The 13,033-nt window shown below is 38.2% G+C and overlaps 1 protein-coding gene across 2 annotated transcripts in view; it reads right to left on the bottom strand.

Annotated features, from left to right (window-relative positions):
* The window catches only part of HMGA2 (high mobility group AT-hook 2), a 147,811-nt gene that overhangs the window by 123,237 nt on the left and 11,541 nt on the right, over positions 1–13,033 (bottom strand). For both annotated transcript variants that reach the window (XM_044941587.1, XM_006066451.3), the window contains exon 3: positions 10,596–10,646. In XM_044941587.1, the coding sequence (XP_044797522.1) occupies positions 10,596–10,646 (51 nt within the window). The remainder of the gene's footprint in view (positions 1–10,595; positions 10,647–13,033) is intronic.

The following is a 13,033-nucleotide window of genomic DNA, read 5'->3' as shown; positions in this document are numbered from 1 at the left end:
GCACTGAATTTACCCCTGAGGACAGGGTTTGGGGGTGGCTTGGATGTATCAAATCGACAGGTAATCTGAAAACCCTATGTCTGTCATTACTCCCAGCCTCCTTCCTACCAAGCCTTTTACCAGAGTTGAACCCTGTTCCCAGGCCTGCTCTGCATCTGGTGGAGGCGCTAATGAGCAGTGAAATGGCCAAAGGGCAGGCAGCAGAGGGGAGCAGGAAAAACACCACAAAAAAGGGAACAGGAGGCTGAACCTTCTACAAAATCAACAATCAGTCCCTGGATAATAGTGCTGGTAGTAGTAATAAAGGTTTTTATATTCTGCAACCCAAAATGCTTGACAGTCATTAATTATGGATAGACCATTCCTAGTTAAATGGGAGAAAAAGGATTGAGTACATTGAGCAACCTGCCCAAAGGTACATAGCTCATCAAAACCGTCTTTACCTATGTCCAGAAAAGAAACAGTAGGTTTGATTAAATCCCACTGGATTGACATTTTGCCAAAAAGAGTGAAATATTTGTGTCAAATATGGAAGAGTTTAGAATCAAGAACTCCTTGGTTAAAAAAAAAAAAACAAAAAACCCTGAAAAACAGATTCCACTCTTTAATAGAGAACAAAAACATTCTCTTGACATATGGAGTAATATTTTTACCTATCTTACCTTGTTGAAAAAATATATATGGCATATTAGTGTCATTTATACATGACAGGAGGGTTTCCAGTGTTTTAGAAATATTTACTGCCATCCATAAAAACTCAGATTTGGGGAAACATAAGTAAATAAGTGTATGATAGTATAGATAACGTCTTTAATACATTTACTGTCATATAAAATGATCACTGAATTTTATAGCACCTGCCATTTAATTAGAGTGAAACTGAGATAACTACCTTGGCCAAGATTTCACTGATCTGATTATTTGGGTAGAGAAACGGGACATTTATTTTAACTGCCTCCTGTCTATAACCTGCCACTCAGCCACAAGTGGATAACATATTCTTCCTGGATCATAGTTTAATAAAACCACATGGCCACTGTGGTAGAATCATTTGAGCAGTGGACCCGAAGGTCAATGTCTGAATAATCCTGAATGGTCAGCATCTGGTAGAAGCCAGTCATGCCAAAATGAACTGGATGACCAAGAAGAGCTAGTTATCAATCTCTTTGTTAAAAATATCATTAACTGAAAAATTAAGAACAGGACTTCAGTACTGAAACAAGCAAAAAAGAGACTGGATCAGAATACTAATGATCAAATCCAATTCTTCTATTCTGAGCATGATTTATTTATTAGTGTTTTCATTATTTCTGGAGAAGGAAATGGCAATCCACTCCAGTACTATTGCCTGGAAAATCCCATGGACAGAGGAGCCTGGTAGGCTACAGTCCATGGGGTTGCAAAGAGTCGGACACGACTGAGCGACTTCATTCATAAAAAACCACATGGCCACTGTGGTAGAATCATTTGAGCAGTGGACCCGAAGGTCAATGTCTGAATAATCCTGAATGGTCAGCATCTGGTAGAAGCCAGTCATGCCAAACTGAACTGGATGACCAAGAAGAGCTAGTTATCAATCTCTTTGTTAAAAATATCATTAACCGAAAAATTAAGAACAGGACTTCAATACTGAAACAAGCAAAAAAGAGACTGGATCAGAATACTAATGATCAAATCCAATTCTTCCATTCTGAGCATGATTTATTTATTAGTGTTTTCATTATTTAATCTTGTAATTTAAAATAAGCATTTTAGGGAATTTTGCAATAAGTTATTTAAAAAGAAAGTTAATTTAAATCACTTTCCCCCACAGAGTTCTGTTACGGTTTGCCAAAAAAAACTAAACTCCATTTTTATTACAAAATACTGCAAAGAAGGTAGTTTCAGAAAATATAGTTTATCAATACTGAACACCTTATAAGCATCAGAAAATTTGTACTATAATTACTGAGCATATGTCAAAAACTCATGTGTTTTAGAGGAAGCATCTCTAGGATTTTAAAGCATGTTGTTTTTACATGTTCAAATGAAAAATGGTTTTATCTTCACGTACTCCATTAATAGATGGTTTTTGATGTTCTATCAAAGTCATTTCTTTCCCTCAGTAAAATGTTACAATTATCTGCAATATGCATTATTGGATATTTCTTTCTAATCATAGAAGAAATATTTTCAGTTTAAACAAGCAAGTATTAAATTACAAGTGGCTAAAAGTTTAAAAAAAAGTAAGAAACATCTGGAGGGAAAAAATAATGGAAATGAAAACCCAATGTTTTCAACAGTAGATTTCCAGGTTCTTCAATACATCAATGCTTGGAATATTTAGAAGAAACCCAAAGAGTTTCAATCAGTCTAGTTGTAATAGGTTTTACTCTGATTTAGTTCCTCCCACTTGATTTTAAAATCATAATTTAAGTTTCTAGATTTCTACAAACTCAGAAAAACAAAAGCTCTTGCCACCTATCTAGAATGTTTGACTACAAATGAAATTACATCACTTTCTCGTGATCACAAGTTCTTTTATAAAAGAAAGACAACTGTCTCTCAAAAGAGACGGAACGGAAATGCATATTTTTAAATCAACATACCGCACACCCCATTACCAAAAGAAGAGAATCAGCAATCTGAGAAAACAGCTGGGGTTTGTTAGTAACTTTCTAGTGACCAATTGAAGTTAAGCTTCAGCATCTGGTACTTGGGTCAATTTCTAGGTCAATTTCAGTATCTCCAGAATGATTTTTTTTTTCCCTTTACAAACCATTAATTCATATTGGGGAGTATTTCCCTCCCGTTGTTAATTTCCTTTCTCATAAAGATACTCTGAAAACAAAACACCTAAAAACATCCCTGGTTCCCACTGATTTTTCTTTATTATTTTGTCCTCGCTTCTCTTCCTCCAGAAGCACTAGCTGCTTCACAAAGCAACATCTGGATGGAGCATTTCATACACAAGGTTAACATCTTTATTATCGCCATGTATTCTTGAGCCTTAGCTCCACTCTCTAAAACTTTTGCCAAATATTCTCCATCACTAAATCAGTTGTGTGATGGGCTCCTTTCTAAGGCCAAAATGAAGAAATACAAATAAACACGAAATGCCTAGTTTTACCTGGCAAAAGGATTGACTAACAGATACCTAAATAGGTTCTAAGAAGCCAGAACAGCTCTGCATGTGCCTATTGAGGCAAACAGCAGAAATTCTACTTTCTGAATTGATGAACAACATATGACATCAAACCTCTAGATTAGCAGGCTTATAAGCTGCAATTTAAATTATTTTCCTTAACTATAAGTAGATTTAAAATGTAATTTAGTATTATTTATAGGCTATTCTTAAACTTGATGATATTCAGCAGATATATTAAAGACACCACAAAGGGTACCTGGTGAGTTTGATACATAATTGTCACCTCAGTCCATGTGTAACTATAGGCAGCTATAAGTAATTAGGGTTTAGGCTGTCTGTAATATCTACATGAAAGTGTAGAGTGGAATTAATAATAATGTTGAACATTTATTGAGTACTTACTATATGCCAGACCTTCTATTAAGCCCTTTACATCAAGACCCTATTTAATCCTCACACAACTCTATAAGAAATGTACCACTCTTGTGATCTTTTTAAAGAGGAGGAAACTGGACCTTTAAAACTGAAAACAGAACTACCACATGACCCAGCAATCCCACTCCTGGGTATTTTTCAAAAATATAAAAAATAAATGAAAACACTAATTCAAAAAGATACATGTACCCCAATGTTCACAGCAGCATTATTTATAATAGTCAAGATACAGAAGCAACCTAAGTGCCCAACAACAGACAAATGGATTAAGATGTGTGATATATATAAAATGATGGAATGTTACTCAGCCATAAAAAAGAAAGAAAATTTTGCAGGTTATTGCATTAAGTGGAATAGGGAAAGAGACAAAAGACAAACACTGTATGATATCACTTACACGTGGAATCTAAAAAATAAAACTAGTGATTGTAACAAAAAAGAATTAGACGAATACACATAGAGAATAGGGGCTCCTAGTGGGGAGAGGGTATGGGGGAGGGGCAAGAGAAGGGTAGGCGATTAAGAGGTACAAAATACTGTGACTAAAACAACCTACAGAGATAGACAGTACAACATAGGGAATACAGCCAATATTTTATGATAACTATAAGTGAAATATAATCTTTAAAAATTGTGAATCAGCATGCTATATACCTGAAACAATTAATTACCTAAAATTAAATAATCTTTTAAATTAAAAGATTAGTTAATCACATATTTAAAATAATCTTTAAAGTGTTTTTTAAAAGGTCATGTAATTCTCCAAATTCCAGTGAATCAAGTGATGGACCAGAATCTGAACCCAAGCCACCTGAATCCAAATCCTGAGCTCCTAGTTCAAGAGACCAGTAGAAAAGTCAGGTCCCACTTCTCTCTCCTTCCTTTACCTCTCACTTCCTCCATACCCAAAAGATGTGAAAGTCCAAAACAGCTCATCAGAATAATGGATCTGAAATCTGATTCAAACTCACATAAAAAAAAGAAGGCAAAGGGGAATAAAGTAAACAGAATAAGTGAGCTTAAACAAAGTCTAGCTAGTCGTCACTGGATTAGTCAACACTCCATCCCCTGAAGAGCCAAGACTGGCACAAATTCTGCTTCTACAGCTACGTACTTTCGGTTAATCGACTTTGGAGTAACCTACCAAGTACTGATTCCAATCACATCGGATGAGAGGGTTACACTGTACATATCTTCTTCCAGGCCTGTTACAGGACACTATAAAATGTACAAGACTTCTTTTTAAAAGCAAAAGAACTTTTAAAACAAAACAAATGAGGAGAATAAAAGGGGAGCAATTTGTCTTTTAGGTCCTGTACCTAGTAAATCCTGTCAGTTCAAAAACATAGCTCTAATACAGGGAAATCAGTGAATGACACTGTTGGAAAAAATTGAGCTTACTATAAAGTACAAGGCTTATTTCCTATGGAAAATGCAATAATTTATTTCTTTAGTACAAGCTCTCCAGTAAAGAATGCCCTAGAACTGAATGCCTTGCTGTGACCGGCCATGCACACTCTACCCAACAGAATATATATGAGCAAAGAGGAAACACGCTGTCAAGAAAAAAAAATACACAATTTCCTTCTATTTCCTTTTCTAAGTAGAACAACTCTTCTTTGGGGAACAAATCAGGGTCTTGTAACAATTCACTACACAATATTTTCCATTCTCACAGCCAGTAAAAATCAGAAACCAGGAAGGGTCAATGAGGATGGCCCAATTATTCCCAGAAAGGCAGGGGCTTTTGTGGTGGGCGCTTCACATGGGCTCCTTATCCAGCCGGAATATCAGGTGCCTGGAATCCAGATCTCCCTCAAATAAGCAAGAATCCATTGAGAAAATAAAAACATGTAGGTCCTTTAATTATTACATATTTTATTCCAGCTTGGCTGAAACACTGGCTGTGTAAGAATGAGTAGTGGGAAATAAAGGCATAAAGGGAGGTGGATATAGACTGTGGGGACTTCAAAGAGCTAGGGAAGGTTGTAATCAGTTCAGTGCTCATCCAGGGGGAGTTTCCATGAAGAGCAGTGATGTGAGTATACCCTATGCAGGTTAACTGGGAAACACAGGAGAGCCGAAGGTAGAAAAGGTAGGAAGGCCACATAAGAGGCAGGATATGGAACTTAAGAGTCCATCGACAGATGAGTGCCTGAAGGAGATGTGGTAGACACAGACAATGGAATATTATTCAGCCAGAGAAGGAAGTCCTGCTATCTGTATGGATGGACCTTGAATACATTAATGCTAAGTGAAGAAAGTCTGATATTGTTTGTGTGGAACCCAAAAATGCAAAATTTATCAAAGGCAGTAGAATAGTGGTTGCCAGGGGCTGGGAGAAGGTACAGGGGTAATGAGGAAATATTGGTCAAAGGGTGCAAACATCCAGTAATAAGTTCTGGAGATCTAGCGTTGTGATTGGAGTTCACAGTACAGTATTATGGGCTTCCCTGGTGGCTCAATGAGAAAGAACCCACCTGCTAATGCAGGAGATGCTGGTTCGATCCCTGGGTTGGGAAGATCCCCTGGAGAAGGAAATGGCAACCCACTCCAGTATTCTTGCCTGGAGAATCCCCATGGACAGAGGAGCCTGGAGGGCTACTGTCCATGAGGTCGAAAAAGAGTCAGATGAGACTGAGCAACTAAATAACGACAACAATGACAACACAGTATTATATACTTGAAAGTTGCTAACAGAATAGATCTTAGACGTTCTCACCACAAAAAAAGAAATGGTAATTATGTAAGGGGATGGAGGTGTTAACTAATGCCACTGGGGTAATCATTTTGCAAAAGATAAGTCAAATTAACATGTTGTATTCCTTACACTTACGAAAGGTCAAATGTCAATTGTTGTTGTTCAGTTGGTCAGTCTTGTCTGACTCTTTGCTACCCCATAAATTGCAGCACGCCAGGCTTGCTTCCCTGACCTGTACATATTTTATTCCATAAAATGTTTTGTTTATTCCTGTACCATACTTTATTTATCTCCTGGAGTCTGCTCAAACTCATGCCCATTGAGTCCGTGATGCCATCCAAACATCTCATAATCCTCTGTGGTCCCCTTTTCCTCCTGCCTTCAATCTCTCCCAGCATCAGGGTCTTTTCTAATGAGTTACCTCTTCGCATCAGGTGGCCAAAGTATTGGAGCTTCAGCTTTAGCACCAGTCCTTCCAATAAATATTCAGGGTTGATTTCATTTAGGATTGACTGGTTTGATCTTGCTGTCCACAGGATTCTCAAGAGTCTTTTCCAGCACCACAGTTTGAAAGCATCAATTATATCTAAATAAAGCTGGGTTGGGGCTTTATTTAGATAGAAGCTGTGTGCTGGCTAAGCCTCGTTGTATTTGCTTACAATGCATTTCATTTCGGGAGAAGGCAATGGCAACCCACTCCAGTGCTCTTGCCTGGAAAGTCCTATGGACGGAGGAGCCTGGTGGGCTGCTGCCTATGGGGTCGCACAGAGTTGGACACAACTGAAGCGACTCAGCAGCAGCAGCATTTAACTTCATTTTAGCAACATTAATCTCATTATTTCAAACAACTTATCGATTTCCTATCTTGTTGCCTATAAGAAAGTTTATACAGGTTTTCCTTATTGATGAGTTCAATTGGATATATTCCATTGATGCAGTTTTAGTTCTGATGCTTAGAAAAATGACAAACCTATATTCTCCTTGCTATAGCCAAGGCACCTTTTTGAAACACAATCTGGTCATTTCACCTCCATGAGCAAAATCATTCAAGCAAATAAATAAAATGTATATGATTTTTTAAACCCTTCCTTAACTTGGTAAGCAAAGTTTCCATCCACCTGTCCAGTCTCATCTCCCACCTGCACCCTTTGATCGCTCTGACCCAGTCACACTGGCTTTTCACCCCTATTCAATGTATTCCATCCAGCCACAGGGCCTTTGCAAGTACTACTTCTTTTGTCTAAGGTATATTTCAGCTGGTTAGTCACTACAGATCCCCAAGACCACAGCCAAGGATCACCTCAGGAAAGTGTTTCCCGGTCTCCCTGATAGCGATCACATCATGACTGCAAGCCCTGAGAGCACCCTTATGGCTCCTTCCCAGCACTGAACACAGATGGGAAAGTTACAGTTATTTGCATAACTCTTCAACTAATCACATCTTCCTCCATCAGGGACAGAGTCTGTTGTTCTTACCACTGCATCCCCTGGAAGAAAGTCAATGAATACTTGTTGAATGAAAGAAAAAATAAAAAATAAAACAGCAGATCTATATTTGATATGTATGCCAACACCAGCTTACTCAATAGTGTGCTCACTAGTGTAATGGAATAGCACTTTTTGACATCTAAGTAAAAAAAGGCTTGGGATTTCCTGGGTGGTCCAGTGGTAAAGACTTTGCCTTCCAATGCAGGGGGTGTGGGTTCGATCCCTAGATGGGAAACTAAGATCCCACATGCCTTGTGGCCAAAAAACCAAAACTTAAAAACAGAAGCAATATTGTTACAAATTCAGTAAGACTCTAAAAATGGTCTATATCAAAAAAACAAACAAACAAAAAAACCTTAAAAGGAAAAAAGAGGCCTTGCTTGCAGCTTTCTCCTCACTGGGGAGAACATGGAAGGCCAGAGTGCATGTTAGAAGATTGATTACCTACCCTGAGACCACCAAGGTGGAAAGGCTATGTGTGTGGATGCTCCAGAGGACACTCTCAGATGCATCCAGACTTTAAGCCAATTCTGCAAAAGCATCAACCCTGTGTGTGAAGATACTTCCCGATTCTGCCCCAAGCATGAAAGGTACCCCCCGCCTGCCCCACACACACATCCAGAGCCTCTTGAATCCTCCCTGCTGAAGCCCCAGACATCCTGAATCAGAAACAAGCCTTTCTGTTTCTGTTGTGCCCTTACCCATATTCCTGACACAAAGAATCCATGACGGTTGTTTTTTTTTTTTTTTTTTTTTTTCCTTTCTACATTATTAAGTTTTGGGGTGGTTGATGAAACAGTAATAGGTAACTGGAACCATATGTCTAACAAGAGAGGTAATAAACCCACTGGTTATGGAGCCCACACCTGGAATATGATACTAAGTTCTGGGTGACATATTACAAGAGACAAAGAAAACAAGCACACTAAGAGGAGAATAAGAAGAATGTTTCTTTATGGGGAAGAGCTAAAAGGTTTAGAGATATTCAAACCAGAAAAGAGAACAAAAAGTATATATGTTAATTGCCTTCAACTATCTGAGGAGCTATCACAAGTAAAAGTAACAACAATTACTCTGTATATTCCTAGGAGGGAGGCCTAGCAACAGTGAATGAAGTTACAGGGAGTCAGATGGAAGTATTTTCTAATGTCCAGAGCTTTCCAGGAAAGAAGAGGCAGCCTTAAGAGGACATGAGTTTCCTAACATGAGAAGTAATCGAGCAGAGTCTAGATGATCACCACCTGGTGGGTTGGTTTGGAGAGAATTCATTTCTGGACCAGAAGGTTTTGAATGAAATGCTCTTACTTTAAGTTTACCCTGCAACACTGAGATGTTTTTAATCTAAAGATCATCCCCATTTCCTTGTGCTAAGAAATCTAATCCTAATACATGTTGAGCAGAGGGGAAAAAAATACAAGAAGATGAATAAACTGAATGAAAGGCAATACCAAAGTATAAATAGAAAGGGATGCAGAATTCTTGATGGGAGAGGAATGGCAAACTAATAGGAAAATGCAATCCAGCAGAGCAGCAAAGGAACTTTGGAAAAAGATGAAGCATGAAGACGGAACCACAGAAGAGAGAAAAGGAAGGCTAAAGATCCCATCATAGATGATCCTGGGTAGGGAAGATGCCTTCATCTTTCTTGAGAAATGGTTTTATTCATTTTGAGACTTGTCTCCTCTGTCACTGGGAAAGACAGACCAGAAGAGCAAGGTAATGTAGCAGTATAAACAACAAGTTTCAAGTGGTAAAATTAGCAAAGCCATCCCATGTGGCTTAACCAGTAAAGAATCTGCCTGCTAATGCAGGGGACACGATTTCACCCCCTGGGTCAGGAACAGAGTTGTCATTTAGAATGACATCACTCCAAAGGAGGGCTTCCCTGGTGGCTCAACAGTAAAGAATGCAGGAGACCTGGGTTCTATCTAAAATCCCATGAACAGAGGAGCCTGGCGAGTTACAGTCCATGGAGTCGCAAAGCGTTGAACACAACTTAGCGACTGAGCATGCACTTTCAGCAACCAATGAATTTCTGACCTCAGAAAGAGTCAGGATCTGTGTGCCTATGCAGTCAAGTAAGCTTGCCTGGAAGCCACTGTCAGTATGTAAAAATGACCACTAAGGGAAGCAAGAAAATCTGGACATTAAAACCTGGTTTCCTAACAAAGGCAATGTGAAAAGGAAAACACAAACCACCTAGAAAATGAGATACGTCCAAAGCCAAGTCATCCAGGAAATAGTAACAATAAGAAATGAAAAGAAAGAGGTAAAAAGTTATCTCAGACACACATTTCATCTGAATTTTATCACCATTTGTAATCAACTTCCAACATTTCATAATACCCTTTAACCTTAGTTACTCAACCGACGGAACAAGTCATCTCATTGTTACCGCATTTGAAGAAAGAGTGGAGACTCTTTTCATGTTGATAAGAGGTAGAAAAAGGAGACACTCCCAGGAAAGAAAAGTGTTTTGAGTAAACTCCTGGAGCCTGAGGGTAAGGAATGGTGGTAATGTGCCTTAACCCTTTCAAAGATTCATCAAACCAGAAGTTAGAAATTAATGTAATTGATAAAATGAAATTTACTGTACAATGCAGGGAGCTCAAATCTGGTGCTCTGTGATAACCTAGAGGGGTGGGATGGGGTGGGAGGTGGGAGGGAGCTTCAGGAGGGAGGGAACATGTATATAGATAAGGTTGATTCATGTCATGGTAGAAATCAACACAATATTATAAAGCAATTATTCTCCAATTGAAAATAAATAAATTAACAACAACAAAAAAAAACCAGAAATATTTCATTACAAAAAAAGGACACGAATTTTATCTTATTACTCACCCATTTCCTAGGTCTGCCTCTTGGCCGTTTTTCTCCAGTGGCTTCTGCTTTCTGCAAAATGAAAAAGGAAGTCATATCGTTTCCTACCTGACATTTCTTGTAAGTGCTGCACCAAGGACCCATTCCAAGTAAGAATGTTCTGGTTTGCAGATGAGGTATTGACATTGCTTTAACAATCTCAGTCTTCCTGAAGGCTCATCTTCTTCATTATTCATTCCATGATGCAAAGAGAGATCTAGGCAACCCTCACCCTAATAGACTCTCCTGGAATGATCTCTGAAATGCATGAAAATGCTTTTAAAAAGCCATTTTGCAGTAGTTCCCTGGTGGTCTAGTGGTTGGGACTCCAGGCTTTCACTGCCTGGGCCTGGGTTCAATCCCTGGTAAGACAGAACAAGAGATCAAGAGAACAAGGATGGAACAAGGCAGAGATCCCATAAGTTGCATGGTGCAGGCCCCCCCCCCAAAAAAGCCATTTTATCCTTATTTCTGACTGTAATAAAAACAGGAATTCCCATATATCCATAATTATGTAAAGTAAGATTTTTAAAAAGTGTTTCTTAAATGATTTTCTTTCCATAGCCAAACTAAAATTATGAAAATTAGCACTATATATTACTGCACAATTTACAAAGTACACTGTTAATCAAAAGCAAATCTAAATGTGAGTGAAAATATACAGGCTTCCAAATCAAAGAAACAAATATTAGCACACCTCTACATAGTTCATTTCCTATTCTTTGCCTCAAACAATCACCTATCAGTTCACCCAAAGCCGAGAAAGCAAAATAAGCTGGCAGAAATCATCAATGTTTATCTCTGAGATAGAAACTAGGGATGCTAAAAATAATAATTAATAAAGAATGTATATTATTAACAATTTCATACTCAACATAGACCTGACATGAATATATTTCTAACTCCCTTGAGAGTTTGTTTCATTGCTTTGCTTCACTGAAGATTTTTCTGGTATCACAGCTATTTCTTCCCTTTTGAGTAAGATTTTAATACCATAAAGTAATTTCTCTGTTTATCACCCCTACTGTAATCCCAAAATTCACCAACACACACCATCCTATACTCCTATAAAAATACGTTTACAATTTTCATTTCCAGAGCAAAAAAACTTAGTACATACTCTTCTGTGTATGAGAATCTTCTCAAGGCTCTATAAACACAAAAATACAGGGAACCTGAGCCAGGATAACTTGTTTTACATTTTACTTCTGTCACCTGCGTTAGCAGACAGTGTATTTGGTACAATGATACTACAATTTCCTATTGTATAGTATCTGTCTACACTGTCAGATGACTCTCTCTCTCTTCAATCAGCCTGGTAAAAACAGATGGAGGTAGATGATAGATACAAAGATCCACAGGTACATAGGCAAAGTAAGACTTTTACATCACAAGATTTTTCACCAAATCGTCTTGACCTGGCATTAATCTAACAGGTTCCGTGAATTAACCGAAACTTCGTCTGATTAAAATGCTAGTGCATATTTATCAAGTATTTAAAGTACCCTAGGCACTGGGCCAAGTCATTCGCACGTGTTACTTTAATCTTTACAACAGCTGTATAGGCAGCTATTGTTATTTTTCTTATTTTGCAATAAGCAATTAAGTCTTAAATAGACAAGGTGAATAACCCAGTCTGCACACAAAGCAGATTTGAACCCAGTTCTGCTGGACTCTAAAGTCCAGACTCTTATTCTCCTAACAATGCTACCTTCCTTTAGCATTCATATATTTGCTACTATAAAAAGACATCTTAGTTAACTGAAATTATCACTGATTCAGCTCCAGCTAAGCATCAGATTTGGGCACTCTGAATCACAGTAGTAGGGGTTACTACTTTGAATGGTTCCACAAAGGAATCATTTCTTCTCAGGGATTGGTAGCCTTGTCTTAACCTTCAGTCAGAAGGGCATGAGTTAAGTGAAAACTAGAAGTGCCCAGCAAATCACATCTTCTTTCTGAGTGTTGTCTCCGAGAGAGAGGGAGGAACACAGACCCCGCTCCGGAAAGCTAAGGCTCAAATCTCTGCTCTGCCATGTTGGCTTTATGACTTTGGGCAGGTCCCTGAAAACCTTAATTTGGGTTCAGGTGTGAAATGGAGATAATGCCTCCAGTGAGAAGTGATGTGGCCTCCATAAAGGAGGTGTTCAATAAATGTTCTTTCACTTCTAATGCAATTGAACTCTTAAAGGGAAAGTTTCCCTTCAAGTTAGTCCAATCTCATAGAAGTTTCAGTCAATGCAAATATTCCATTACACCCATCTGTCACCTTAAGAATGAAGCTTTTAAGAAACCCTCTGGTTGGTACATTGTGAGTTATAGGAGTACAAAATTCCCTAATACAGAAGCAGTGTCTGATTTAATCTTTAGGAGTGACTGTAAGATTGCACAGTTTACTCAGTAGTAAATTATACAAACAT

The sequence above is a fragment of the Bubalus bubalis genome, chromosome 4 (genome assembly GCF_019923935.1).
Source record: "Bubalus bubalis isolate 160015118507 breed Murrah chromosome 4, NDDB_SH_1, whole genome shotgun sequence".
Classification (NCBI taxonomy): domain Eukaryota; kingdom Metazoa; phylum Chordata; class Mammalia; order Artiodactyla; family Bovidae; genus Bubalus; species Bubalus bubalis.
Note: the sequence above shows the minus strand (reverse complement) of the source record. Positions and strands in the feature narration are given on the sequence as shown.